This window comes from Falco naumanni, chromosome 4 (assembly GCF_017639655.2).
Source record: "Falco naumanni isolate bFalNau1 chromosome 4, bFalNau1.pat, whole genome shotgun sequence".
NCBI classification, from domain to species: domain Eukaryota; kingdom Metazoa; phylum Chordata; class Aves; order Falconiformes; family Falconidae; genus Falco; species Falco naumanni.
Genome location: NC_054057.1, coordinates 1,503,829 through 1,529,645, shown reverse-complemented (window position 1 = coordinate 1,529,645; position 25,817 = coordinate 1,503,829). Strand labels below are relative to the sequence as shown.

At 38.6% G+C, this 25,817-nt stretch overlaps 1 protein-coding gene across 3 annotated transcripts in view; it reads left to right on the top strand.

Moving 5' to 3' along the window:
- The window catches only part of DNAJC13 (DnaJ heat shock protein family (Hsp40) member C13), a 55,522-nt gene that overhangs the window by 16,684 nt on the left and 13,021 nt on the right, over positions 1 to 25,817 (top strand). For 2 of the 3 annotated variants that reach the window (XR_005827391.1, XM_040590315.1), the window contains exons 13-42: positions 197 to 296; positions 543 to 650; positions 1,212 to 1,367; positions 2,120 to 2,176; positions 3,442 to 3,563; positions 4,767 to 4,842; positions 5,858 to 5,953; positions 6,103 to 6,246; positions 7,428 to 7,442; positions 7,955 to 8,037; positions 9,162 to 9,315; positions 11,474 to 11,577; positions 11,651 to 11,810; positions 12,839 to 12,901; positions 13,221 to 13,322; positions 13,468 to 13,572; positions 13,970 to 14,172; positions 14,632 to 14,716; positions 15,196 to 15,350; positions 16,319 to 16,364; positions 16,583 to 16,737; positions 17,367 to 17,568; positions 18,331 to 18,446; positions 19,258 to 19,336; positions 19,915 to 20,050; positions 21,163 to 21,347; positions 22,804 to 22,878; positions 23,061 to 23,180; positions 24,026 to 24,205; positions 25,097 to 25,264. Coding sequence is in view for 2 of the 3 variants with exons in the window: in XM_040590315.1 (XP_040446249.1) it covers positions 197 to 296; positions 543 to 650; positions 1,212 to 1,367; positions 2,120 to 2,176; positions 3,442 to 3,563; positions 4,767 to 4,842; positions 5,858 to 5,953; positions 6,103 to 6,246; positions 7,428 to 7,442; positions 7,955 to 8,037; positions 9,162 to 9,315; positions 11,474 to 11,577; positions 11,651 to 11,810; positions 12,839 to 12,901; positions 13,221 to 13,322; positions 13,468 to 13,572; positions 13,970 to 14,172; positions 14,632 to 14,716; positions 15,196 to 15,350; positions 16,319 to 16,364; positions 16,583 to 16,737; positions 17,367 to 17,568; positions 18,331 to 18,446; positions 19,258 to 19,336; positions 19,915 to 20,050; positions 21,163 to 21,347; positions 22,804 to 22,878; positions 23,061 to 23,180; positions 24,026 to 24,205; positions 25,097 to 25,264 (3,550 nt within the window). In the remaining variant the exon portion in view is untranslated. The remainder of the gene's footprint in view (positions 1 to 196; positions 297 to 542; positions 651 to 1,211; positions 1,368 to 2,119; positions 2,177 to 3,441; positions 3,564 to 4,766; positions 4,843 to 5,857; positions 5,954 to 6,102; positions 6,247 to 7,427; positions 7,443 to 7,954; positions 8,038 to 9,161; positions 9,316 to 11,473; positions 11,578 to 11,650; positions 11,811 to 12,838; positions 12,902 to 13,220; positions 13,323 to 13,467; positions 13,573 to 13,969; positions 14,173 to 14,631; positions 14,717 to 15,195; positions 15,351 to 16,318; positions 16,365 to 16,582; positions 16,738 to 17,366; positions 17,569 to 18,330; positions 18,447 to 19,257; positions 19,337 to 19,914; positions 20,051 to 21,162; positions 21,348 to 22,803; positions 22,879 to 23,060; positions 23,181 to 24,025; positions 24,206 to 25,096; positions 25,265 to 25,817) is intronic. The other variant, XM_040590316.1, reaches the window with a different exon arrangement.

The window sequence follows — 25,817 nt, the reverse complement described above, 5'->3', positions numbered from 1 at the left end:
TGAGCATGCTCTTTGCACGTTGTTAACAGTGAAGTCGATATTAGTGTTTTCCTACCAAGGAATCTCATATATATGTAGATGTCAAGGTCCTGGCTTGCCAAATGCAGTGGGAGCAGGTCAGTTTTGGTCTTGGTTGGACTTTTATCTTAAAACTAAGATTTCTGTTTCCTCTAATCTTTTCCTTTCCTTTCAAAAGATTTCGAGAACGATTAGGAGTGAAGGTTGTAAAAGCCCTCAAAAGGAACAATGATGGAGTAACTCATGCCTCTATTGACATGCTTTGTGCTCTTATGTGTGTAAGTATTAAATTGCAGATTCTGCAACTTTGGGATGAACTTCTATCTACTGAAAGATGTAGAAGTAGGGACTGTCTTTCAACTTGCAGTGTGCTCAGACATGAAATAACCTATGGTACAGTGATTTCCTACTGAATTTTAAGTAGGATGTGCTTTTTATGGGTTCAGAGCGTGGCTTTTGGACTATGGCTGTTATGAGCTCAGGGTTGAAATGTGACTACATACTGAATACTTCTTTTTTTACAGCCCATGCATGATGACTATGACTTGAGGCAGGAGCAGCTGAACAAAGCTTCCCTTCTTTCTTCAAAGAAGTTTCTAGAAAACCTCCTGGAGAAATTCAATTCCCATGTGGTAAGTCAAATTTTGAAAACAGCTTCAAGTGCTTTTCCAAATTGCTATGGAAACACTGCTGTCATACTTGGATATATCATTGAATGTATTTGTACCTGTAATTGAAGTGCAGAAGATAGAGCTGTGTCTGGCACTGAGGTTTGTTCTAAACACCTTTGGATCTCGACAGGTTAGAATGTAGCTGTCTATGCTGCAGAACGTGTCATGCAACAAAAGTTGTCATGTTTAACATGGAAACCAGGTCCTTTTAGCCAAAAGGATAGTGTAAACTGGTACTTAGGGGATTAAAACCAGAAAAAGTAATTTGCAGCACACCACTATATGAGGTCTCCAATATATATAGTCTCCAATATGCTCTAGGAGCCAGTACTTTACCAGAGTATTGCCATACTCAGAGTAATGGCATATTGTAAGCTTGTAATTTTTCTTTGCAGAGTATTTCGTGGTATGACAGGGAAGAGCACCTTCAGCATCATGAGTACTGAATAAAACTTACATGAATACTGTTGGGCAGGAGAGAAACACTGTATCTGTATTACATACCTGTCTTCCTAATTTCAGGATCATGGGACAGGTGCCCTAGTAATTAGTTCGCTTCTGGACTTCCTGACATTTGCCCTATGTGCTCCATATAGTGAGACTACTGAGGGGCAGCAGTTTGACATGTTGTTGGAAATGGTGGCATCTAATGGAAGAACGCTATTTAAGCTCTTTCAGGTAAGATTTCATAATTTGTTGTTATTCTTAGAGGCCTTAGGTAGTCAGTGAGCATGAACTTGCTTGTTCTCCTGAATGACAAATTTGTCTACTGTTCAGCTGGTTAATGTGTGTAAACCTTTTCTACCTTGGTCAGTTTTTTAGTGACCTGTTGCCTTATCTTCATATATCAGATTGAGATGGTTATTCTATAGCGAATGATATGCCAAATTGTAGAATAGACTGCCTAAGACGTGTTTCTAGAAACATTTTAAAATACCAGTTAAATATTAAGCTAGATTGAGCAGATGCACAGATTTTTCTCTCATTGGGAGCATTTGCTGCCTTTTTATTTCTTTCACAGTAAATGAGAGTTGAAAGGGTTGCAAAACAAGAGTAACATCCTCTGCATTAGTAAACCTGTAAGAGTTCTAGGATTTTTAGCTAAGATGCAAATGCTAATTTTCTCTAAAAACGGCAAGCTCCTTGTTCAGAATCAGCTTGTCAGTTTTCCCAGCATTATACCAGCTTCTTTGGTATTTACTGCTGTTCAGTGCCAAGAAGTCCATCTGATAGTCGCATGAGAGATTCTTGTTGACAGGCATACGGTAGGAGCTCTTCCTGGTGCTAGCTTTCACAAAACTGGAATACTAACCTTTTGCCCAAAACTGGAGGTAGAACAGCCATGTAAATGCATTAAGGAAACTGAATCACAGATGATCTAATCCTCAGATTTTGCACTTGGGTAACTATTTGTCAATGTTCTATTTTAGCACCCTTCCATGGCAATTGTCAAAGGAGCAGGTTTAGTAATGAAGGCAATAATAGAGGTGAGACTTTATCAGTGTTATCTGGGCTAGCCTATTAAAATATGTATTGTCTATTTCAGACCTGCAGTTACTTACCAGAAGTTGTTTGTTATATTAGCTTCTTGCAGGGGGTTGGGGGGAGGAACAGAACACTGGCTTAATTGTGTGTGATTTAATACAGCAATTTGCTTTATCTTCCACTTGGGGGTTTGGAAGGCATGTGAGTTGGGACATTAGGTAGTGTGTGTTTTCATACTGCAGTCAAGAGGTGGCTGTTGGTGTTGTATGTAGCTCAGTCACATGCTTCAGAGCCACCAGACTTCTCCTGCATGTTAAAGAGGGTCTCTTGAGGAGAGGCCGTATTTCCTGGGATGCATTGCCAGACAGAATGGGACTGGAATTAACAGGTGGTACAGTCCCAGAGCAGACTAGTGATGTCAGTGCCTGTTCTTGCTCTTTCTGCTTCAGCAAAGGATGATTTGGCTTTGTTAGTTTTCATACCACATGATCTATGGGCTAAGTCCGTACTAAAAGGCTGCTCATGATTGTTGCAGGGTGACCTTGCTAACTGACTCTTGACACTTCCTGTGTTGAAATTCAGGGCTTAACTTAGTGCCTCATTGTGTATCACAATGGCTCATGCATTTGAAATGCATCTGGTACTTTCTTGGAATGGAAGTGAATGAACACTTGAAATAGAGGTATCATAAATCTTCAAGTTTCCATTGATATAACTGATAACGTTAGCTAAAAGTTTCTATGCTGTTTAACACCTGTCACTTGAACTATGGTGGGACATGGGCAAGTAAAAATGCAGGGAAAGCTTTTTCTTAATTACTTATTGCAACTAATGTATCTCAACCGAGTGACAATCTTATCCATGTGGCTGTTTAAACAGTTATTCTTAAATGGTTACACTTGACAAGCAACAAGCAGTTACTTGTGGCTGTCGTTCTCTGCAATTGCAAATTAGGGTTAAACAGTATAGAAGTGGTACTTGTAAATGTACAACCAACCTCCTGATCTGTGATGAGAGGCTTACGTCTTATCCTGTCCAATTACTGTCCTCAGATATAACTACAGATTGTCAGGTCTGTGGCTTTACTACAACTTTGATCAGTTGCTGTTCAGAACTGGCACTTCAAGCGTGTCATACTATAGTGTCTGGCTTTTGGATATTAGCTGACATAACTGATAGTCAGGAAGGCCTTGGAACTGTAGACTTAAGGTAAAAGCAGCTTAACTAAGATTCTTTCTTTAGTAATCATCTTGCCCTGTTTCCAAAGGAAGGAGACAAAGAGATTGCTACCAAAATGCAAGATCTTGCCCTCAGTGAAGGTGCCTTACCTCGTCATTTGCACACTGCTATGTTTACAATAAGCACAGATCAGAGGATGCTTACAAATAGGTATGTCTGTGTCACTTGCTATATCATGTTTAAAAAGTCTTAAGTAATGGCCTAGCTAATGTTAGAAACAGCAGGAGATCAGGGAAGAAAACCTGAAGTTCTTCAGGAAAATACTTTTTTCAGCAGCTGGTATGTTTAAGGAGAGCAAGCTTCAGCTGAGACTGCAGCCACTTAATAAACGTTTGATTTTTGTTTTTTAATTTTTTTTTTCCAGAATGGGTCATGGGTTGGTTATTCGTTAAAGGCTCAAGTTTAGTTTTTTATTGTTGTCTGAAAACATTCAGGGAAAGAAAAGGCAAGTAGAATGTCTGGAACGTGTATAAAGGTTTAACTTGTATTTTACAACTGTATAAATCCTGGTTTACACACCTTTGGCATCTTGCATGCAGTTAGACTCATTCAACCTGCCAGAGAGAAGTCTCCTCGTGCAGAAATCATTCCCTGAATTTAGCAGTCTGTAAAACTTGAGTTTTGGTAGCGGGCCTGAGTGTATACTGGGGAGGATGAGTGATAATTCAATTATTTCCACTGAAATACAAGATTATAGAAGGTCTGGGTGCATGTTCCTGAAGTGCCTAAAGAGTTGCGAAGCAATGTAGTGGCAAATGGAACTTGTTGCCACTGTCGTCCAAGGGGGAGCTAGTGTGAAGCCTTCTGTCATACTAGTTCTGTTTGGAGCTACTACTTATGAGCTGTTTGTAAGCAATGCTTCAGTTCAGTGTAGTAGAACTGTAGTGACAAATTCTGGCAAAAAATGTCAGTTGGTGTAGAAGGCAGGCTCCCAAATAGGTTTTCATGGCCAATAATGGGTGTTAAGAGCTTCAAGTAGGGCAGTTAACAGTTCTTGATGGCTTCTAGACCCTTTAACCTTAACTTAAGATTCACTGGATAAACTCTCATTTGATTATTTGATGATTATTTTCTGCTCTATTGCTCAAGTGTTCTTTTGAGGTCTAGATCAAAAAGCATGTACTGCTACTGTTCCACTAACTTCACTGGAACTTCCTAAGGGCAACACTGTAAAGCATGCTAAGCATATACTTGAACTGGAACAACATAATGCTTTTTGCTCTTACTCACTCAAGAGCATGAAGCTCTTGCTCATCTTCATTTCACCAGCATGGTAAGGGTGTCAGTTTAGTGGTTTAACAAGCTGTTTAAAATACTAACCTGCAGTTTATTGATTTCAATGGCTTTTTTCAGGCAGTTAAGTAGACATTTGGTTGGCCTCTGGACAGCTGAGAACAAAACTGCTATGAATTTGTTGAAACGTATTTTGGTGAGTAAAAATGGGATACAGAGTAGGGAAAGAATAAAAGTGGAGAGCCTGCAGTATTGGGAAACTTGGGGTAGTCTATACAGCAACACTAACCCCTTTTCCATCCAAGGGGGAAGGCTAGCCTGGAAAATCACCAGGTTGGCATCTGCTGTTTAAAGGATGCTGATGGCTAGTAGAAAACATCTTGAATTCTTAAAGTACTCTGTTACTTTCCTGCTACTTTGAAAAATAGTGTATGACACAAAACTTAAAAATAAGGTGTCTGATTGCTTTTTTTGTTAAAAGGACAAAAACGTGGGAGACAAACATGATTTTTTACTGGCAGTAAGCATTAGAAACTTAAGGCCACAGTTCTGTCTCCACTTCCATGCTTGTCCAACTGCTTATATTGTAGTTAAATTTATATATTGGCTGATAGTTCTTCTGTTCTTTCACCCTTACAGCCTCCTGAAAGATTCTTGCTTAAGTTACTTGAGTGAAACTAGCTCAGATAGTGTTGTAAGGATTTATTAGATCTGGAGAAATACCAACTTTTACATTAAAAATGGTAGTTCACTTTTAGCAGAGTGAACTGGCCTGATCTTGGTTACTATCTTCTGGAAGGCTTAGTAAAATGAGACTATCTCATCTCTAATGTCACATGCAACATTTGGTCCATATCAGATATGGACAGATTCTAGTATTACAGTATTCATCCCTCTCAATGTTGTTGCGGGATCAACTCTTCTCCCTGCAGTCCTTAGCTTCGTTAAGTGCTCCTTTAAGAAATGGGATATAGGCAAGAGCTCTGCTGTATGGAAGCTAATCATGTACCTCTGTTGAAGGGTTCTTTCGAGTATGGTGACATTTCACAAATAAAAGCAAAAAGTTGTGGTGGCTTTATATACTTGCTTTAGAGTAGAATATAAATTCTTTTTTGAAATCGCTAATTTAAAGAAATGAACTTGTTATGTAATATGATGTTTTCTGTTAAATTAACCACATGTGTGTTTACACTGGTTTTAAATGTTTCTAGCCACCAGGTTTGCTGGCATACCTTGACAGTGCTGATCCTGTTCCTGAAAAAGATGCTGATAGGATGCATGTTAGAGATAACTTAAAAATTGCAAGTGTGAGTAAATGCTGCTGTCTTACCTCTTCCATTGTACAGATGCACAGTTTTAGTGACTTTTCTAAAAACAGACACTTAACTGTTGCATTGACCTGCATCCGATATGATAGACCTGCAACTGCAAATAACTGATAAGATCTGTTCTGCAGGATCAGTATGGCAAGTTTAATAAAGTACCGGAGTGGCAGAGACTGGCTGGAAAAGCTGCAAAGGAAGTTGAGAAATTTGCCAAAGAGAAGGTGGATCTAGTCTTGATGCACTGGAGAGACAGAATGGGCATAGCTCAAAAAGAGGTAAAAGTATTTGGAACTTTGTTACAGCAACTTGACTAAGTGTAGAGAGGAACACCTACAACTCCCATGAAATTAGAGGCAAGTTTGACAACAATAAAGTGTAGAAATGTGAGAAACTTCATAGTTCTGCTTCCTTTTCGCAAACTCTCTACCTCTTACCACTCTTCATCTTGAGCTAGAAATGAATTCCAGGGAGGATGTAAAGCAGGCAAATGGATTCCTTCAGTATATGCATTAACCTTTAGCTTGTTCTTAGTTTAGCCAACCTTATCAAACTGGACTGCAGCTTATGTGTATTTCTTCCAAGATAATTATACAGAAGAATAGCAAATTCCTTGAAATATGGCAAAACCAGATTTTAAACTACATCTGGAAGAAACTATGGATGCTCTTTGCACCCAAAATTACATACTTTGTGCTAGCTCGATTTTTAGCTATGGAACGTGCTTGAAGAAGCTTAGTATTACCTTTAATACAGGTCTCTCAGTACTTAAATTGCAACATAAGACTATACATGAAACCACGGTTAAGACAGGAGTGACAAGTGACTGGCTTGATCTGATATTATAATAGGATAGCCCAAGCACTGCTTGAGTTCTTACTGTTGGTCTCCTTTTTCTGCTGATTTTATTGTTGCGTTCAGTTTGACAAACTTTTTGAATTATGAGCTGTTTCCCTTCAAGCTTAGTCAGGAGACTAAAAGTTGTTTTGTGTGTTCTGGAAATGAAATTATTATATATGCAAGGAAGGATGAAAAGAGCAATGCAAGGGTGTTGGAAATGTCTGTCTTTGTGCTTGATCTGATATAGCAATAAGCTTTAATTTAAGGAAACCTGAACTTGGTAAAATCTAGATCAAGTTTGTAGCCTGTGGTGCAGAATATTGACAGGTAGTATTTCTGGAATAACAATGAACTAGGATCAAAACAAAATATTAATGGAGAAATGGAGAAAACAGTGGTGGAAGAGCAAATTGCACTTTAAATATCTTGTCTAAATACTGAGTTTAAACAATAATTTGTCTGTCTGGAGTTCTGAGCTGTTTAATTTCAGAGTAAATGTATGCAAGTGTAGCTTGGAAAAGATAGTAGCAAGTTTGGTGTTAACACTTTGAATTACTTCAGTGGCTGTGGCTTGTTAAACGTACCTTTTCTTTTTCTTCCAACTCTCAATCACAATCAGGACAGAAACAATATGGTGAGTCTGTATTCTCTGCCACTTGTGTGCATTATGTTGCTTAGACTTCTGCTTGCATGTGATACCTTATGTAGAGTATAACACTGATTTCATGCTTGATCATACTGGGGAACCTTTCGGTGGCCAAGTCAGGTTTGTGACTAATTTCTGCGACTTGATCTATAGCTAGTTCCTTTCAAGAGCAAAGCATTCTTGTTTTGTGGGATTCCCCTCTTCCATCAGCTTTGGAGCTGATGAGTGCTTATGGTATTGGGAACTAAGTGTTCCTCAGGGATAACTTGCTTCTAACTTAGAAACTTTCAGCTGTTTAACAAGTCATTCTGGCATGATTTAACTTGGCATAAATAACACTTGTGAAAGTGTATTGCTACTGCTTGCTAGAAAGGAGACCACCTTAATGAGGCTTAACTTAGTGTGGCTTTTGAAGCAGTAAAAAGCTCCAGCTTTTTATTTTAAAAGGGGAAAATGGGGAATATGTTTCTACTGTCTTCCTAAATTCGGCTCTTTTGCAGAACATTATTCAAAAGCCAGTGATATTAAGGAAACGACGCCAAAGGATAAAAATAGAAGCAAACTGGGATCTCTTCTATTACAGGTAAAATATTAAGATTAATGTGGTTGATGGGGTTATGATTTTTGTTAGTATCTTCTGAGTTGCTGTGGCTTGATTCCAATTTCTGCCTGCCTTGAAACAATGCAAGTGCTTCATAATAGGAACTTGGGAAAAATTAAATCCTAAGGTGTTCTTAAGGATTTAGCTTGTGTTTAGGAAAGGGGGGGGATTTGGAAATTTTCTCAAATGTTATCAAAATACATCCTTTTTTCCCTTGACTCAAAAGGAAGAGTGAATAAGAAACTACAGGTGCAGATCTGCATGATGTTGGAGGCTAAGCAAAGTAGCACTGAAAATTATTGTAGTGTGTTGGTGCATCAACCTGTAAGCTACTAAATGCAGCTGGCTTGCCTGTGAGTTCTTACAACTGTCAGAGTTTACAACTTACAACTGTAAGTTTCCATTTGAAAAAAGTTACTATCACTTTACTTTGGTTAGGTGTCTTAAGGTAAATGGACTAATTAAAGCTTGACTATTCAACAAACTCTGAAAGGAAGCTTGAGGAAATTCCTTGAGCTTCAGCTGTTTGATTTGGTGCTTAATGTTTCTAAAGGTCAAATACAGTCCATTCTGCACAAGTGTTGTAAGAAAGGAAGACTTGCACGCTCCTAAACTTCCAGTATTAAAGTGCTGCTCTCAGCCACTCTGTGGATCCAAAGGCTGTTTTGTAACTTCTACTGAAGATTGTCCACTGGCTGTCTTGTGACACTTGAGATGTCAAATTCTATTTTCCTGTATGAACTACTTTTTTTGTTGAAAGCATACGCATGGTATGGGCCTGTCTGCTGCCCTGGGTTATTGTGCCCTTGAGGCCCTTACTGGCAGATATAACAAATAGCTTGCATGTCTCCTGGTCATAAACTGTATGCAGATAACAAATTGAGCTAAAAGGGATGACAACAGGCATACTTTAATCTAGGCTGACCTCCATGACTGGAAATACTATACAAGTGAACAAACATAATTACGTAACAAACTAGAGACCACTACTCAGTGCCTTCTAATTAAGGTCCACTAATGAGAATCTTCTGTAGCTTGCCAGCTGAGTCTTGTCTGCCTTTCAGAAAATGTTTTGAGGGGTTTAAGCTATGTAACTCCCTTCTTAGATTTCTTCAGGATCATGCTAGATCGAACTTGATTTGGAACTTCAAAACACGGGAAGAACTGAGAGATACTCTTGAGTCTGAGATGAGAGCATTTAATATCGACAGAGAACTTGGTAGTGCTAATGTTATCTCATGGAACCATCAGGAGTTTGAGGTAAATGACCCACTGTAGGAAAAACTGCATATGTAAAATGTCTAGTTCAAATGTCACTTTTCTGTCCCTTAACTACGTGAGTGAATCTTGTGTTGACAATAATTGACTGCAAGCTAGGGCTCTTTAGGGAACAAACTGCTAAAGCTTGAGGCTGTGAACAGGTACTGTTGTCCAGTGTCACTCTGCAAAACTGAACTCTCGTCAACTGACATGACACTGTGGAAATTAAACATTGATCAGAACCCTTGATACATTCTTGTATTAAGATAAAAAGAGAAGTTGGGTTTACGTTGTTGTCAGGATAAGTCATACTTGTTCTTGAATTGTGTTTTATGAGACTTGTTTTGGTTAGTTCCACAAGTAACTTCCCGATAACAAGTTCATTGTCTTTATTTCCGTCATGTCTCAGTGATCATAAGGCTGTCAAATATTGGGTTGCCAAACCACGAATAGATTATGTGGCTAAAACAATGCTGCTCTGTAGATTACTGATTGAGGATTCTGTTTTCACATTCTAGGAACAGCAGTATCTAAAGTCAGAGTAGCCTTCCAGGCTTCTGCAAAACAATTGGTATGGTCCCAATTGGCTTTCTCAAAACAACTTGCAAGATATTTGAGTGATATGCTGATAAGAGCAGAGTACAGGAAAGGTTTATCTCCGGTATTGTTATGGTTCCACACAGTTCTAATTAACGTGTAATGCTAATGCAAAGCAAGCCCACACTTGAATTCAACTGTTAAGGTATTCTTAGGTGTTACTAATGCCACCCTTGTCACAGTACAGCTTTCTAGCTGAAACTTGAGCAGAGGAATAGTAGTGAAATGAGTAAACTGCTGCTTTTGCTGAATATTCAGTTGACTGGCAAATTGAAGAATTACAAGACATGGGGTTAATGCTTTAGGAGAAAACTACTTTATTTTAATTGGCTGTGTCTCAGCTACAGATTACTACTTACTTGATGCAGTAATTAGCTAAATTTGAGTTTGGATTAGTGTTTTTTGCACTGGCATCTATCTTTCAAAGTCGTGTTTAGGTATGGGTCAGGCCTGTACAGAACTTCTGGGCACCACAGTGTCTGCTCTGTCTCTGTACTTTAGAGATGCTAACTGGCACGAAATCAAAAGTACAGATTTGAAACTCAGTAATGTGGGCTTCTCACCTGCACTTTGCGATGCTCTGTGACTTACACTGCTGGGATCTGTCACTAGGATTCTTGGAGTTACAGCCCAGGATACTTTGGGACTGGTTTGAGGGACCTTCTGTCATCTGGGCTTTGGGCAACTGCTGTCTCAAAGATTTGCTTTTAAATATTTTAAACGAATACTTTATCAGGCTATGCTGTAAGTATTTGAACTATGTAGTGTGGTGACAAAGGCTTCACTGTCAGCTGTGGAACCTGTCACTTTGCCAAGCGGGATGGTAGCTTGAGATTGGTCTGAAAGTATACTGGTTAGTGGGGATATCTTTGTATCGTGTGCTGTGGTCAAATCTGTAGATAACTTACGTGGCCTCATGACAGTGGCCTGCAAACTAGAGATAAGAAAACAAACTGTGAAGTGTGGCTTTTGTGCTGTTAGAGGTACCTCTAAATGAGTTGCTTGCCAAATGCTTAAAACCACTGGGCACTGAGGCATGCGGTTAAATCTAATGTAGTTGCTCTGAAGTTAATGATGGCTCTCATTGTGCAAATTCACTTCAGTTTCTTGGTGTGTATGTACTGATGCCTCTAGGCTTCAATTACACAGTATAATAGCAAGTGTAACTAGTAATTAAGTCATGCTTGTGTTTCATGCTTGTAGTAACTTTGGAGTACCTTGCAATGGAATAACTACTTATTAAAGTGTGAGTCACTGAATACACCATGTATTATCCAAGTGTAGTTTGTAAAACCAGCTGTCGTTAGAAGTAAGTTAGTTAAAGGCTGGAAGCTGAGATTTCAGAAAGATGAGAATTACTTCGTTCTGGGGACCAACAATAGTTTATGGCATGCATTTTGTAGAGGTGTGTTTCTTTAACAGCAAACTTGCAGATTTCAGTCTTCCTCAAACAGTAGAAGGGGTTGCTAACCTTGCTGAGTTTATGGATGCAAGGAAGTAAACAAGAGCTTAATGAAGGAGAAACAATATTTACTATTAAATAACTTGTTCTGTGTTACAGGTAAAATATGAGTGCCTTTCTGAGGAAATAAAAATAGGAGATTATTATCTAAGATTGCTACTAGAAGAAGATGAAACTGAAGAGAGTGGAGCAATCAAAAAATCGTGAGACATTATTAAAATCTATCTCATTCCCAAGGTTCCAGTTTTCTTCTCTAAACTCTCATCTCTTTCTTAGTTATGAATTCTTCAATGAACTCTACCATCGTTTCTTGCTTACCCCAAAAGTAAATATGAAGTGCTTATGTCTGCAAGCATTGGCAATTGTTTATGGAAGATGTCATGAAGAAATAGGACCATTTTCTGATACTAAATACATTGTTGGCATGTTAGAAAGGGTAAGAATTATTTAAAATTACTTGATATGGTAGTTAAAATACTGCTAGTCCAACATCTTTAGATCCTTCTGGTTGCTGTGAAACACAGGTTTTACTTTTACATGATTGAAGCTGCAGAATAAATATTTTTCCATGCTGTCACCAAGTGTTCCTAGTATCTCCCCTTAATTCAGTTGAAGTTTTACTAAAAAAATTGCTGATCTTAAAGGTATTTCAAAGTAATGTCTAGATCTGCATTTTGTTGACCTTAACAGCTTTTCGGGTTGTACAGAAATAGTATGAAAGAACATTGTGGTATTAATCTTATGCTTTTGAAAAATGCAGAAGTATAAAGCTTTTTAAGAGAACCTTGTTCCATGTCACATTATTTCAAAATATTGATTTCAAGAGCAGTCACAACAGCCCCAGACCTAATGAAACGGTAGCCTTGGGTGGGCACATATGATGGATTAGGTTTTTGGTGGTAACTGCTTTTGCCTATTAAGTGTCTGCTAAGTTTTGTCTGACAACTGATACAGCTTGCAAAAATACATTTCCATGCAGTCTGAAGAAGGGATTCTTCATGCACATCAATATGGGTTTTAGATATGGCTGTTGTAAGTGAAGCTGAACCCATGCAGTCTCTTGTTACTTTGCCTCGAGTCTTGATCGTCTCACCAGGGACATATCATCAATGACGCATTCAGTCTGCTGGCTGAAAGCATTCTCTTTTTCTCTCGTATTTGTGTGAACTGGATCACTGGGGGATTCAAACACTCACCCTTTAGAGCAATAGACTTGGCAGAAAAGTAAGTTTTAAGTGTCAGACCCAGAGCAACAAAGGGGATAGGGAGTAATGAGGGTTTTCCTTCTCAGTGGCAGAAAGCTACATTTATTAGCTGTGCATGAAACTGGACACTTAATAGTCTGCAGTTTTATCTGGGGCATGAAAAAAGTAAATGAGTCTTTACAGGGTCAACTCGGTTGACTTTTGAAGGTAACTTGTAATACACTATCAAATACTAATCTGTTCTCTTCTGCTGTAACAGTGCACTGACAGACTTGAGCGGGACAGATTGATACTGTTTCTCAACAAGCTGATCCTTAATAAGGTAAAGTGGACATGCACCCATAACAGTAGTTGATCAGTCTTTCCACTGTATAAAATGGCTTGAACTAGTCTTTCAGGGTTAAATTGAGCAAAAATTCAAGTCTTGATAAAGTCTTAAAAACAATGTTAGATACGGCTCTCTGGGATGTGGTGGCTGTTACTCACTGGTGAGAAGACTGAAGGAAACCCATAGATACTGTGGTGATGGTACCATTCTAGTTACTTTAGAGAATGACTTGATTTTTCTTATAGACTGTTCAGTACTAGTAATAACTTTTATCTAGAAAATACTTGTGTTAATGCAGTTTATCCATTGACAGAAAAATGTGAAGGACCTTATGGATTCAAATGGTATTAGAATCCTTGTAGATCTGCTTACTCTGGCACATCTTCACACAAGCAGAGCTACGGTTCCTCTGCAGGTATGTGGCCTCTGTTTATTACTACAAGTGTTCCTTTGCTAAAAGGACAATTCTTAACAAAAAATATGAAACAATGTCCTTTTCACATTTCCTGTAGAAATGTTATATTTGTGATAAAGCTATTCTTATAAACATTAACTTCTAGAGCAATGTGATTGAGGCAGCACCTGATATGAAGAGGGAGAGTGAGAAAGAATGGTACTTCGGCAACGCTGACAAAGAAAGGAGTGGTCCTTACAGTTTTCAAGAGGTACCTGTCAGCTACAAACTCTCAAACTGGGCAAATTGTTTTCGTCCTGGTGACAGTGTGTTTAAAATACTGAGAGGGGAAAACTTTAAATGATGTTAAAGTATATTCTCAAAGTAACTCTTTAAGTAAGGGTTAAACCTAGACAAAAAATTTGATATTGCATCAAGAACCACAGCCTTTGGTAAGGCTGCCTACCCCTCCACGCCCCAGTTATGCCACAATTAACCTGACAACTTTTCTTTCACATTTCCCAACAGAATTACAAATACATCAGAATTTCATGCAACTATAGTAGTCTGCCATACAGCAGTTAAAAGCTTGTCTTGAGTGTGTACGTTTAGGAGTAAAGTTAGCTGTGAATGCTGAATCACTAAAAGAATCTCTAATCTTACAATAGATGCAGGAACTATGGAACAGTGGAAAGCTGACTTCAAAAACACGTTGCTGGGCTCAAGGTATGGATGGATGGCGACCATTACAGGTTATTCCTCAGCTGAAGTGGTGCTTGTTAGCCAGTGGCCAGCCTGTGTTGAATGAGAGTGACCTTGCCACACTTGTACTCAACATGCTCATCACAATGTGTGGATATTTTCCCAGCAGGTAAACAATTTTCAGCAGAAGTGGTTAACTTTCTCTGGCAGATGCATAAATTGATAAATTCTATCTTAAAGCTTTTCTTAGAAACCAAGTAGTATGTTAACAAACGGCAATAAAAAGCCTTTTACATAGTATTAATTAGATCTGCAGGCAAATAGTTTGTAAATGAGACAATACTAATATTGTGAAAAGGACTGCATGAATGAGTGCACAAGCCATGTGCATTTCTAACACTTAGTGGTATAGTCTTACGCTTGCACACAGGTTATTGTTTAGCTTAAACGGCTTTAATGCATGACATCAAATCACGCTTATCAAGTCTAACAACAAATTTGGAAGTTAAAAATGACGACACTGGGTATGATCTCACTAGTGTGATACTTAGTTGTTTGCTCTTGAAAGAGAAAAGGCACAAGTGTGCTTACTGCTGTGTCACTTTTTTCTTTTTTCTTTTTTTTTTAGGGATCAAGACAATGCTATTATAAGGCCTCTGCCTAGAGTGAAAAGGCTGTTGTCAGACAGTACTTGCCTTCCTCACATCACTCAGGTATGCAACTCTTCAAAAATGTATCTAAACTAGTAAAAGTCTGACTTTACTATCTTTGAATACTGTGTGAGTACTTTGTGTGACAAACACATCAAATGACATCTGTAACAAACTGCAAACCTCTGGAAAAGCAGTTGTTTATTTTACTGGGTGTTACAAATTTCATGGTTTTTCAGCTGATATCTCGTTAATAAACACTTACATCCTTGGAGATACTGAAAAGCCATCTGGATGTGGTCCTTGGCAACCAGCTGTAGGGGACTCTTGTAGGGGGCTTTGACAAGGTGACCTCCAGAGGTCCCTTCCAACTCTAAACATTCTGTGATTTGAACTTCTTACTCTTGGGCTGGAGTATCCTTTAACTGAAATTCTTGTAAATTTATTGGCTTGTCCCAGTAACTGGATTAGTTAAAACTTCAGTTTTGGCTAGGTAACTTGCACTACTCAAGCAGCTAATGTAAATGCTTGTTTGATTGCAGCTACTACTGACTTTTGATCCTATCCTTGTGGAAAAAGTAGCTATACTGCTGTTTCATGTCATGCAAGATAACCCTCAGTTACCTCGTTTTTATCTGAGTGGAGTGTTCTTCTTTATCATGATGTACACGGGTTCCAATGTACTTCCTATTGCAAGGTGAGTAAAAAAAAAAAACACCAAACAACCTAAAGTGCCTCTTGACCAGTCACGCTTAGTACTGCTGTTCTAAATGCTCCAGGGAGTGTGGCTTGCTAGAACCAACATCAGATTGCAAGCAAATGCCCTTTACAAGAATCACCTCCACATGGTCTAGTCAGTCACTAAAAAAGTGAATTGTTTATTGACCCTGGCAGGGAGGGAATGAGAGCATGTCTGATCATACGGTTCTAACGGTACAACTAGGCATAGTTTATCATAGAAGAACAAATTGTTACAAGGACTAAAGAGTATTAATATAGGCTATTGATATGCTAATGTAGTTTTTGATAGTAAGCAGCTATCGAGTGCTGAGAGAACATCTAATAGTCCAGTTCAGTATTGAAGCCTGAAACAGTTAAATTGGTCTGTACTGCCTGACACAGGTGCACTGCACATGCAGGTATCTATTCCAGTTCATTCCACTACTCATCCTCTAAATTCAATAGTTATAAAAAGCCATTGTACAATTCCAGTAAGTTTCTTGTGTAGCAAAATGCATTGGGAAATAATGGCATGTTTCCATGATGACTGTAGTGTAACAGGACTGCCCAGCAGTTAATGTAAGATTACCTTGTTTCATCCCTGCAGTGATGATCTAACTGTGCAGGGAGAGGTTTGTAGGGAAAGGTGGTGTGTGTCTGTTTCATTTTTAGGGTTTTTTTGTATGTAGAAAGTAAACTTTCAGGAATAGGACTTCCAAGCTGAAACAAAGAACATAAGGCAACATTTATAACACAGGATTGCTTAACTTAAAATTCCCAAGGGTTTGATGGACTTTGTACAGAGATTCATTAATTTGATGCTTTCACTCTTTTATCTCCAAGTAAATGTATGAGACTTGCCAGGTGGTCTGTGTTGGTCTGCTTATCTTTCAAGGGTACTTTAGGTGTCAATTAAACAAAAAATAACTGCTGTTTCTCTTCTAGGTTTTTGAAATACACACATGCAAAACAAGCTTTCAAATCTGAAGAAGTGAGTAGATTGCAAAAGTAACTACCTCTGTTTCCAAATGCTTTTACAAACTGCCTGTAGTTGCTTTAACATTACTTGATGCTTGTTCTTTTTCTGAGTTCTCAGGATTTAGAATTTAAGAACCAAAGGGAAGTGGGGGAGGGTTCTTTAGATTTCAGGTTGGTTAGCAAGACTGAATTCAGCTTACCTTTGAGGTGACAATATAATCTCTTCTGTAGACAAAAAGCCAAGATATAGTTCAAAGAAGTATACTTGGACATATTCTTCCTGAAGCAATGGTGTGTTATTTAGAAAACTATGAACCAGAAAAATTTTCTGAGATATTCCTTGGAGAATTTGACACTCCAGAAGCAATATGGAGCAATGAAATGAGGTAACTGTTTTCTGTCAGGGGGACAAATAAATCTGAACAGTGTCTCATGCTGAAGAGGTCTTGTCTTGGACATTTCTAAAGAAAACCACAAATACCTGGATTCCATGGTTTCCATTACTTCCCTCTTTGTCTTCTGTATGTTCTGCAATGTTCTGTGTTACCTTCTGCTTGTATCAAAAATAATGGGGGGGAGGGAGCAGAATTAGCTGCAGGAAGGGGAATATTTCCTGAACATCTGACAACATGCTTTGCATTTGCTTCTATCATACTTAAGTTACTTAGTGAAGTCTCTACTCATAAAAGGATGTAGACTGCTTTATACTTATTCTCATTTATTAACAGTAGTTGTCTGGGAGATACACCTCTAATAGTACAATACAATTTTAGGGTCTCCCAAAAAAGAGGTCTTGAGGGAGGGCAAAATGTCACTTTACACTGTTTTTAACACACTTTAATTTCATGGCATTGAAATAGCTTTATAACAGAATAGGACTGAATCCTATTCTGAACCCCTTCTGAAATGTGGGAAACTACTAAGGGAAAATCTTTTCAGAAGAAGTCATTGAACACACTTCTGCAGTCACTGAGGACTGCTTGGCAAGCGTTAAACCAAACTTTGTAACTTTTAGGCGTCTTATGATAGAGAAGATTGCTGCTCATCTTGCTGACTTCACCCCTCGTCTTCAAAGCAATACAAGAGCACTCTACCAATACTGTCCTATCCCAGTTATCAACTATCCACAACTGGAAAATGAACTGTTCTGTAATATTTATTACCTCAAGCATCTTTGTGATACACTCAGATTTCCGGACTGGCCAATTAAAGATCCAGTAAGTAAGAAGTATTTTAGGATTCATTTAGTTCTTGATTTTTTCAGAGTGGAATTTGTAACAAAAATTAAGGAAATCAAATGCTAGGTTGTTTTAAGTAACTGATTGATCTTGACTTTCAGTTCATAAGCGCAAATATGTTAAACAGTTCTTTATCTTGAAGCAAAACAGTCTTCATGCCAAATAGCAACAGGTTAAGCATATCCTCCTTGTGGCAGCTACTAAAATAGAAAAGTAAAGCATCCAAGAAACTTCAGATAGTGTTTCAATGAACCTCATGTGGTGGTGGGGTGGGGGCGAGAAGTGATCACTTGTGGGTTTTCATTTGTCCATGCTGGACAAGAAACTGAGCTAACTTGGTATCAGTGTGTGAACTGGTGAATCCTTTCAGTACAAGTCTATGATCTAGATCTGTCTAAGCAGCTTTACTTATTCATGTAGCTCTACTGCAGTTTATGTAGTATTGAGATGTGAGGCAGGTGTAACTTAAAGTGATTTTCCCCTCTTTTAACATGACTCTTACATAGACGTTTTAACCTTAAAGTGCTCCTTATCTTGAATAAAATACAGTGCTGCAGTGAAACAGTCTTAATTGCTTCCTGACTGCAGGGGGAACCATAATTACTGAAGTGGGTAGGTCTAGGTCTTTGAACTTAGGGTATCAGATGATAAAGATTCATTAATAAAGCATCACTTTTTTAAAGAAGATGACGTGTACTGGTGTCAGTATAAATGAAACACTAATGAATTGTAATTATATAGGTTAAACTGCTGAAAGATATGCTAGAAGCTTGGAAGAAGGAGGTAGAAAAGAAACCACCTACCATGTCAATAGATGATGCTTATGAAGTCCTTAACCTTCCCAAAGGACAAGGCCAGTAAGTTGTTTTCAGTATTTTAAGTTGTAGAATTACACTTACATAAACTCCATACACTGAGCAAACTGCGGTTTCTTATGATAGTACTTGCAGCCAATTAGGTGAACTGAACTGGTACCACTACTTCTCTCGCAGTGGAGGATTGCTTTATCTAAACAGAAACTAAGTTTGAAAACCCAACTCCAGTGTTTGAGAGAATAGTTGTCAAGGGTTCAGATAAACTGAAACTGGGGAGAAAATGTTCTGAGCTTCAAAGTATTCGCTAGGTAGTTTTACAGGATAAACAGACTCATAGTGAGCAAAGAGCATGGCAGAAATTGACTGTATTCAAAGTAGAACTTGGTTTCTCTAATAATCCTTCTTACCCCTGCCAAATATTGTCCTATTTCTTGGTGATAATATCCTTAGGATTTTTTACCTTCTATCTCACCACTGGTTTCTGACTTCAGGCCTGTAGAGGAGAACTAACAGCACTTTGTATTCATCCTTCAAGAACAGTGCACTTGCTACAAATCACAAACTACTACTTTTACCACTTACAGCTCATTTAGGGTCTTCATTTTGAAGATTCAGGGACTTTGCGCACCTTCTGGTTAGTATATTCAGTACTAAAATGCTTTGAATTTAAAATTTCTGTTCTGTGGCCACATGATTACCCCTGTTCAGTGTCAGCTGATAAAGCAGAATTTTCAAATTGAAATATGAGCGCTATGTAGTTTTCACTTCATTGCAGTTACTACTAGTACTGTTGTCAGAATTCAGGCTTATTCTTAGGTTGTTACTCAATGTAATGGGACTTGTTTTCTCATAGGCATGATGAAAGCAAGATCAGGAAAGCTTATTTCAGGCTGGCGCAAAAATATCACCCAGACAAGAATCCAGAAGGCAGGGTATGTACAACACAAATTTATGGTTTTAAAGGTAGGGGCAAGTTCAGCTGTTATGTGTACTAGAAATTCTGAAATGCCCACTTAATTTTCTTTCTTCCTTTTAAAAGCGATGCCCTAGATGAATACTAGAATACAGATTAATACTATGAGTGATTTAACTGATGTTAGTCAAGGAATATTAGGATTCCTACAGTAAACTGATGTAATCGGGTCATACCCACATGTTGGAAAGTGTCTGGTTTAGAGTTAACACAGGACCTAATTAAGCTAATTACTCCCTTTCAGAAACAGACTGCATCCTCTACACACTCTTACAGTCAATTAAACTGTACTTACTACTTTTGTCATAGTGGAATTGACATAGTTTTAGGCTCTTGCCTATGGCAGAGTTTAGGAGACAAAATTGATCTGTGAGTCAGTGTTGAGATACTTTCTGAAGTGTAATAAGACAATAAAACTAGTGTTGTGGCTAATAACCTGGAATGTTTTACTTTACCTGTGTCTAAACCGATGCTACAGACTTGTAGTAATTTAGGGGGTTCTTAGCAATTTTTAAGATTATTCTTTTTTATTTGCAGGATATGTTTGAAAAAGTTAATAAAGCATATGAGTTTCTATGCACAAAGTCTGCCAAGGTGATAGATGGGCCAGATCCAGAAAACATAATTTTGATCTTGAAAACTCAAAGCATCCTCTTCAACAGGCATAAGGAAGGTAAGCATGCTGTCTCAGAATGTTCATTTCTTTAGTGGTTATTGCAGTTGGTTTTAATCTCCCCTGCTCTTCAGTCTGTGTTCTGTTTATCTGATTTCTGGCTTGCCACAGCATTATATAGCTATAGTAAAGGACTTCAAAATAGGACTTTTTCTCCCATGAAATAAATCTACAGTAAAACTTAATTCAAAAAAGCACAAATAGCTTTTTGAAATACTCTGCTCCAAAACTACTCAGTTTGAATCTTCCTCTGTGTATACCTTAGACTTAAAATTCTGTCTATGTAGAAAAGTCCCCACTAGTATTCCGTTACCTAGATAGCAGATCCTGGGTATAAATTGTCTCATTTTTAATAGCCACGAGTGTAATCTTGCAGAAATTGACTAGTGTTCATCCTCTGGTGAGTAGGCTGCAACACTAGCTGTTTCGCAGCCCAACTAGGAAAGAGAGGTAGCTAGAATACCCTAACCCTTGGCTCTACCTACAGTCTCTGGCCGGCAGTTGCCAGCATGCCCATGTCTTGCAGAGTCAGTGTTCTGCTACATAAGTGTTACATTAAAATGGTAAATGAAGAACCTTGTATGCATTCGTAGCTCTGTCAGTTGTATGGAGGCAGTGACTACATCAGTGTGGAGTAGGTCAGCTCAGTCAGCTCTGTACTGCAAGATGAAATTGTTCTTTAGTACTGCTGACCCCTAAAGGAATGAAAAATATAATTGTTTAAAATAGATTGCTATGTCAAACTGGAAAAGTTATTATAGGCTTATTGTTAGACAGCTTTGCCTGTCCGAGGCTAGGATTGTAGTTGTGTTTCTCGGAAGATAGACAAGCATCATTTGGAAGACTCTTGAGCCTTGCTGAGCTGGAGATAAATCTTTTCAATCTTAAATGAGTTCTTTCCATCAAGCTCTGTTAGCTTCTAGCATGAATGGTCTTACGTAAAAAGGCGTCAGATTGCATGGACTGCTCTAGTCTTGCTCCAATTTTCCTGGGCGTTGGCTTGCTTTGACACTTAGTCCTTGCATATCTGATACATCTTCAACTCATAAGTATGCCATGGTTTAAATTGCTTAGACACTGCATATATGTAAACTTCGACTTTTTTCTTTCAGAGTTGAAACCTTACAAGTATGCAGGCTATCCTATGCTGATAAAGACTATTACCATTGAAACATCAGATGATCTTTTGTTTTCCAAAGAATCTCCTCTGTTGCCTGCTGCAACGGAACTTGCTTTCCATACTGTCAATTGCTCAGCATTAAATGCAGAGGAACTGAGAAGAGAAAATGGAATTGAGGTAAATGGGAAGAAACTTAGTGAAATTATTTACTTTTAATTTTCCACAGCTAAAAATCCTATATCCTCAATGCATAGGATATCAGATGCAATTGACAATTGCTTCTAGCCTTGTTGAGACACTTGTCCATTCTTAATGTCTCTTGATGCAGCAGAAGCCTCCTGCAGAGGATCCCTCTCTCTGGACCTTGGTTTGTCTGTTGAACTGTGAATAAGGAAACTACATATGATGTTTCTCTACTTCTTTACAAAACTTTGAGAGCTTTTGCATTCTGTATGTGAAAAAATAGATGAAGGTGAACAAGTCACTTGTGCAATGAAAAGCCTTTCTGTTTGTATTAGAATCAGTCATTTCAGTTGGAAAAGACCTTTAAGATAAGAGTCCAACCATTAATGTAAGACTGCCAAATCCCACTAAACCATGTCCCTAAGTGCTGCATCTACACATTTTTTTAAACACCTCCAGAAATGGTGATTCTACTGCCTCCCTAGGCAACCTGTTCCAATGCATGATTCCCCTTTCTGTGAAGAGTTTTTTTTCCTAATATCCAATCCAAACCTCCCTTGGTGCAACTTCAGGCCATTCCCTCTTGTCCTGTTGCTTGTTACTTGACAGAAGAGACTGGCACTCATTTTGCTATAGCCTCCTTTCAGGTAGTAGTACACAGTGATGAGGTCCCTCCTAAGCCACCTCCTCTCCAGGCTAAACAATGCCAGTTTACGCAGCCACATCTCATCAGACTTGTGCTCCAGACCCTTCACCAGCTCTGTTGCCCTTCTCTGGGAACACTGTAGCACATTTATGTCCCCCTTATAGTGAGGGACCCAAAACTGGACATAATATTTGAGGTGCAGCCTCACCAGTGCCAAGTACAGGGGCACAGTCATTTCCCTTGTCCTGCTAGCCACGCTGTTTTGGATACAAGCCAGGATATTGTTGCCCTTGGCTACCTGGGCACACTGCTGGCTAATGTTCAGATGGCTGTTGACCAGCCCCCCTGGGTCCTTCTCTGCCAGGCAGCTTTTCCCACCACTCTTTCCCGAGCCTGTAGCATTGTGTGGGGTGATTGTGACCCAAGTGCAGGACCTGGCACTTCTTGTTGAACCTCATACAATTGGTCTCGGACCATCAATCCAGCCTGTCCAGATCCCTCTACAGAGCCTTCCTACCCTCAAGCAGATTAACCAACACTCCCCCCTCCAGCTTGGGTGTCATCTGCAGACTGACTAAGGCTTTAGCTCACATGTGGGAATGCTATCAACTCAAAAAGCACCAAAGTCTAGTAGCAGCACTTGCAAGGAATTTTGGTCCTACAAACTATTTGAGCAAGCAGCAGGCTTGGCCAAATGTTTCCCTTCTGCCACTAACAATGGGTTAACCAGCTAATGTTTTATTTCTGCCAGTATTATTCAGTTTTTGTTGTGACTGAACTTTGTTCATCATCCAATCCTCACAGGTATTGCAAGAAGCATTTAATCGTTGTGTAGCAGTCTTGACTCGTTCTAGTAAACCAGATGATATGTCTGTACAGGTAAGTTGCAGCAACTTTGACTGTATCAGCTTCTCAGAAGGCAGTATTTATGTGTGTATATATACATAATACAGTAAAAAGTGTGGTTTTATATAATATGGATATAGTATTACATATGTTAAATAGGATTGTAAACATATTTTCCCTCCACTTGGAACCAATAAATTACTGCTTTTTTTTAGGTGTGTGGCTATATTAGTAAGTGTTACAGTGTAGCAGCTCAGTTTGAGGAATGCAGAGAGAAGATTACAGAAATGCCTAACATCATCAAGGACCTCTGCAGACTACTGTATTATGGCAAGGTAAGAGCTCCTTTCCTTTACCTAAATGGGTATTTAACTATTATGATTAGGGGAACGCTCACCTTTTAAGGTGGCAGATAAAATAATTGCAGAGAGTGATGAAATCCTTCTGTCGGATCCCATCTAATCATTACAGGATACAGAACTCTAGTGCCTTGTTCGCAGCACTTATATTTCAATCCATTTGGTGCACTTAAAATGCACTCACTACAATGATTGACTACTTCTTGTTTTTTTTATTGATATGTCTACCTGACTAGCTGACAGTACTAAATCAGCAGATTAGAACAGAAGGGCTAGATCTTGCATTAAGGAGACTTCTAAATCAGCATAAACTCTGGGAACAATATTCAAGAAGTTTTTGATCCCATTTAGCTCTTTAGAACTTGCCTCACATTATATAAATGCTGAATTTTGAACTAAAGGAAAGCTTGTCTTCAACTTCTCATACAGGGCATGTGAAAACAGAAGACTCTAAAATCAGACTATAGTAATTGATTGTAGATGCTTGTGTGTTCTCTAGTCCCTGCAGAATATGTGTTACCATAAAAAACTCACGTCGGACTCTCTGCCACCTTCTTGAATTGTTTTTCCACCAGTTCAAAGGAAGAGCACTTCAATAGTTATTTCATGTAATTAGAAAGAAGCATTGATGAAGGATGCAGACTAATTAACTGGTTTTTGGCTACCAGATGCATGTTGTTCTGAGTACTTCAATTTTCATCTCTGTGCTCCTTAGATAGTACTCTAGAATTAGCAAGCTTGGGCTTTTAAGTCTTTGGTAAGGAAGCTAGTTAGCTTTTGTTGGTCACAAGTACTAAGGCAAACTTTTTTTCCTTCTTCAGAACATACCACGAGTAGCTTCTTTGGGAGTAGAGTGTGTTAGCTCCTTTGCCTTAGATTACTGGCTACAAACACACTTGTTCCAAGCTGGAGTTCTCTGGTACTTACTGGGTTACCTCTTCAACTATGACTATACGCTAGAAGAGAGTGGTATTCAGAAAAGTGAAGATTCAAATCACCAGGTAATGTTAACAAGGTGCATGTTCTCAGAAACTAATGGTTGTTGCTTGCCATATCTTTCTAACAAAGTAAGTGTATTCAAATACTTATTAGAATCATTATTGTTCATGTAATTCAATATTAACAGAGCAGTTTTGAAAGGGAATTTTGTGTAGTAGTGTAAACACTGTTATTTGGGTTTTGTTTTTTCTTTTTTTTTGTGTAGCTTGTGTGTTGAGTTCAAGCTGCCAAACCCTGTAGCTTATTAGAAACTTAATGCAAGAGATGTTCTCTACAGTGATAGTAAAAAAGTAAATTTGTGCTATCGGAAGAAAAGGTCTGTCTGAAGCTCAGCTGAAGGGGTTGTCTAGTGACACATGAACTTAACCTGAAATGTCTGCTTCAGGACAGTATTGTCCCTTTGCCCCACAGCTATGTAAGTGGCTTCACATTTCAGTTTCCTTAAATGGTGACACTCTCAGTATGGCACTTTTTCCTCAGCTACTGGATGAAATGAACTTTAAACAGTATTGTAGTTATTAACTCTTCTGTCACTATCATAAAAGGTTTATGATGCTGATATTTGACTGTGCTAGCAGGAATAGTTGTCTGGTCAGAAGTTATTACACTAAATAGCTTCTGTAGCTTTCACCTCATCTTGATGGCCCCAGTTTTTCCTACTTATTAGTGCTTATGTCTAACTGCATTTACCAAGCCCACGACACAGTGATCATACTGCACTGTTCCGCAGCACCTAGTGTTTTGTTAGACAATGCATAATTAGCAAAGGAGATAAATAGATAATACAAACTGTTTGTTCTGGTGCCAAAGTGTTGAACAACTCTTTCTGGCTATTCTGATACTTCTTCAATAAGCCACAGGGTTTTTTTTACAACTGTCTTTGTATTTTTCAGGAGGTAGCAAATAGCCTTGCTAAGCTCAGTCTCCTGGCCTTGAGTCGCCTTGGAGGGTATCTCTCTGAAGAGCAAGCTACACCTGAAAACCCGACGATCAGGAAAAGCTTGGCTGGAATGTTGACACCCTATATTGCAAGGAAACTTGCTGTGGTCAGTCCTACTGAGGTAAGCATCTGTTGGCCAAACCTTTCTCTAGTAATTGATGGAAGGAGTATCTGGTAGCTTCTAAAACACTGAATGCTCTTAGACCAACCTGATACAGAGAACAGCAGTATAGTTTTTCTTTGCAGTTGGATTAACTGCAAGGAGAAGCTGGTTTAGCCTCAAACACTATGGACAGAAACAGAGGCCTATAGAATATTTGTGAAACTAATATGGGAACGAAGAAGTTGGGTTAATTGTTGAAGGCTTAGGGATGTAATGATGATGGAGAGCAAAGGTTAAACTTCTCTTTAAAAGTAGTGCCGAGGAAGTAGTCTACAAAGAGGCACTGCAGGTAGCTGCTGCTCACTGTCAAAAATAGGAGACTCTGAAGTAAGTGTGGCTCAAAGCAGGATAAAGAAAAACTAAAATATAGATTGTACTGTACCAAATTTACACTGTTTTTCCAGTATGAGGGATACTTGACACTTAAGTTGCTTATGAAATCAGCTTGGTTATTAATGAGATTGGATTAATTTGTCATGACGCATGCAAATTACTATGCATAATGATCCAC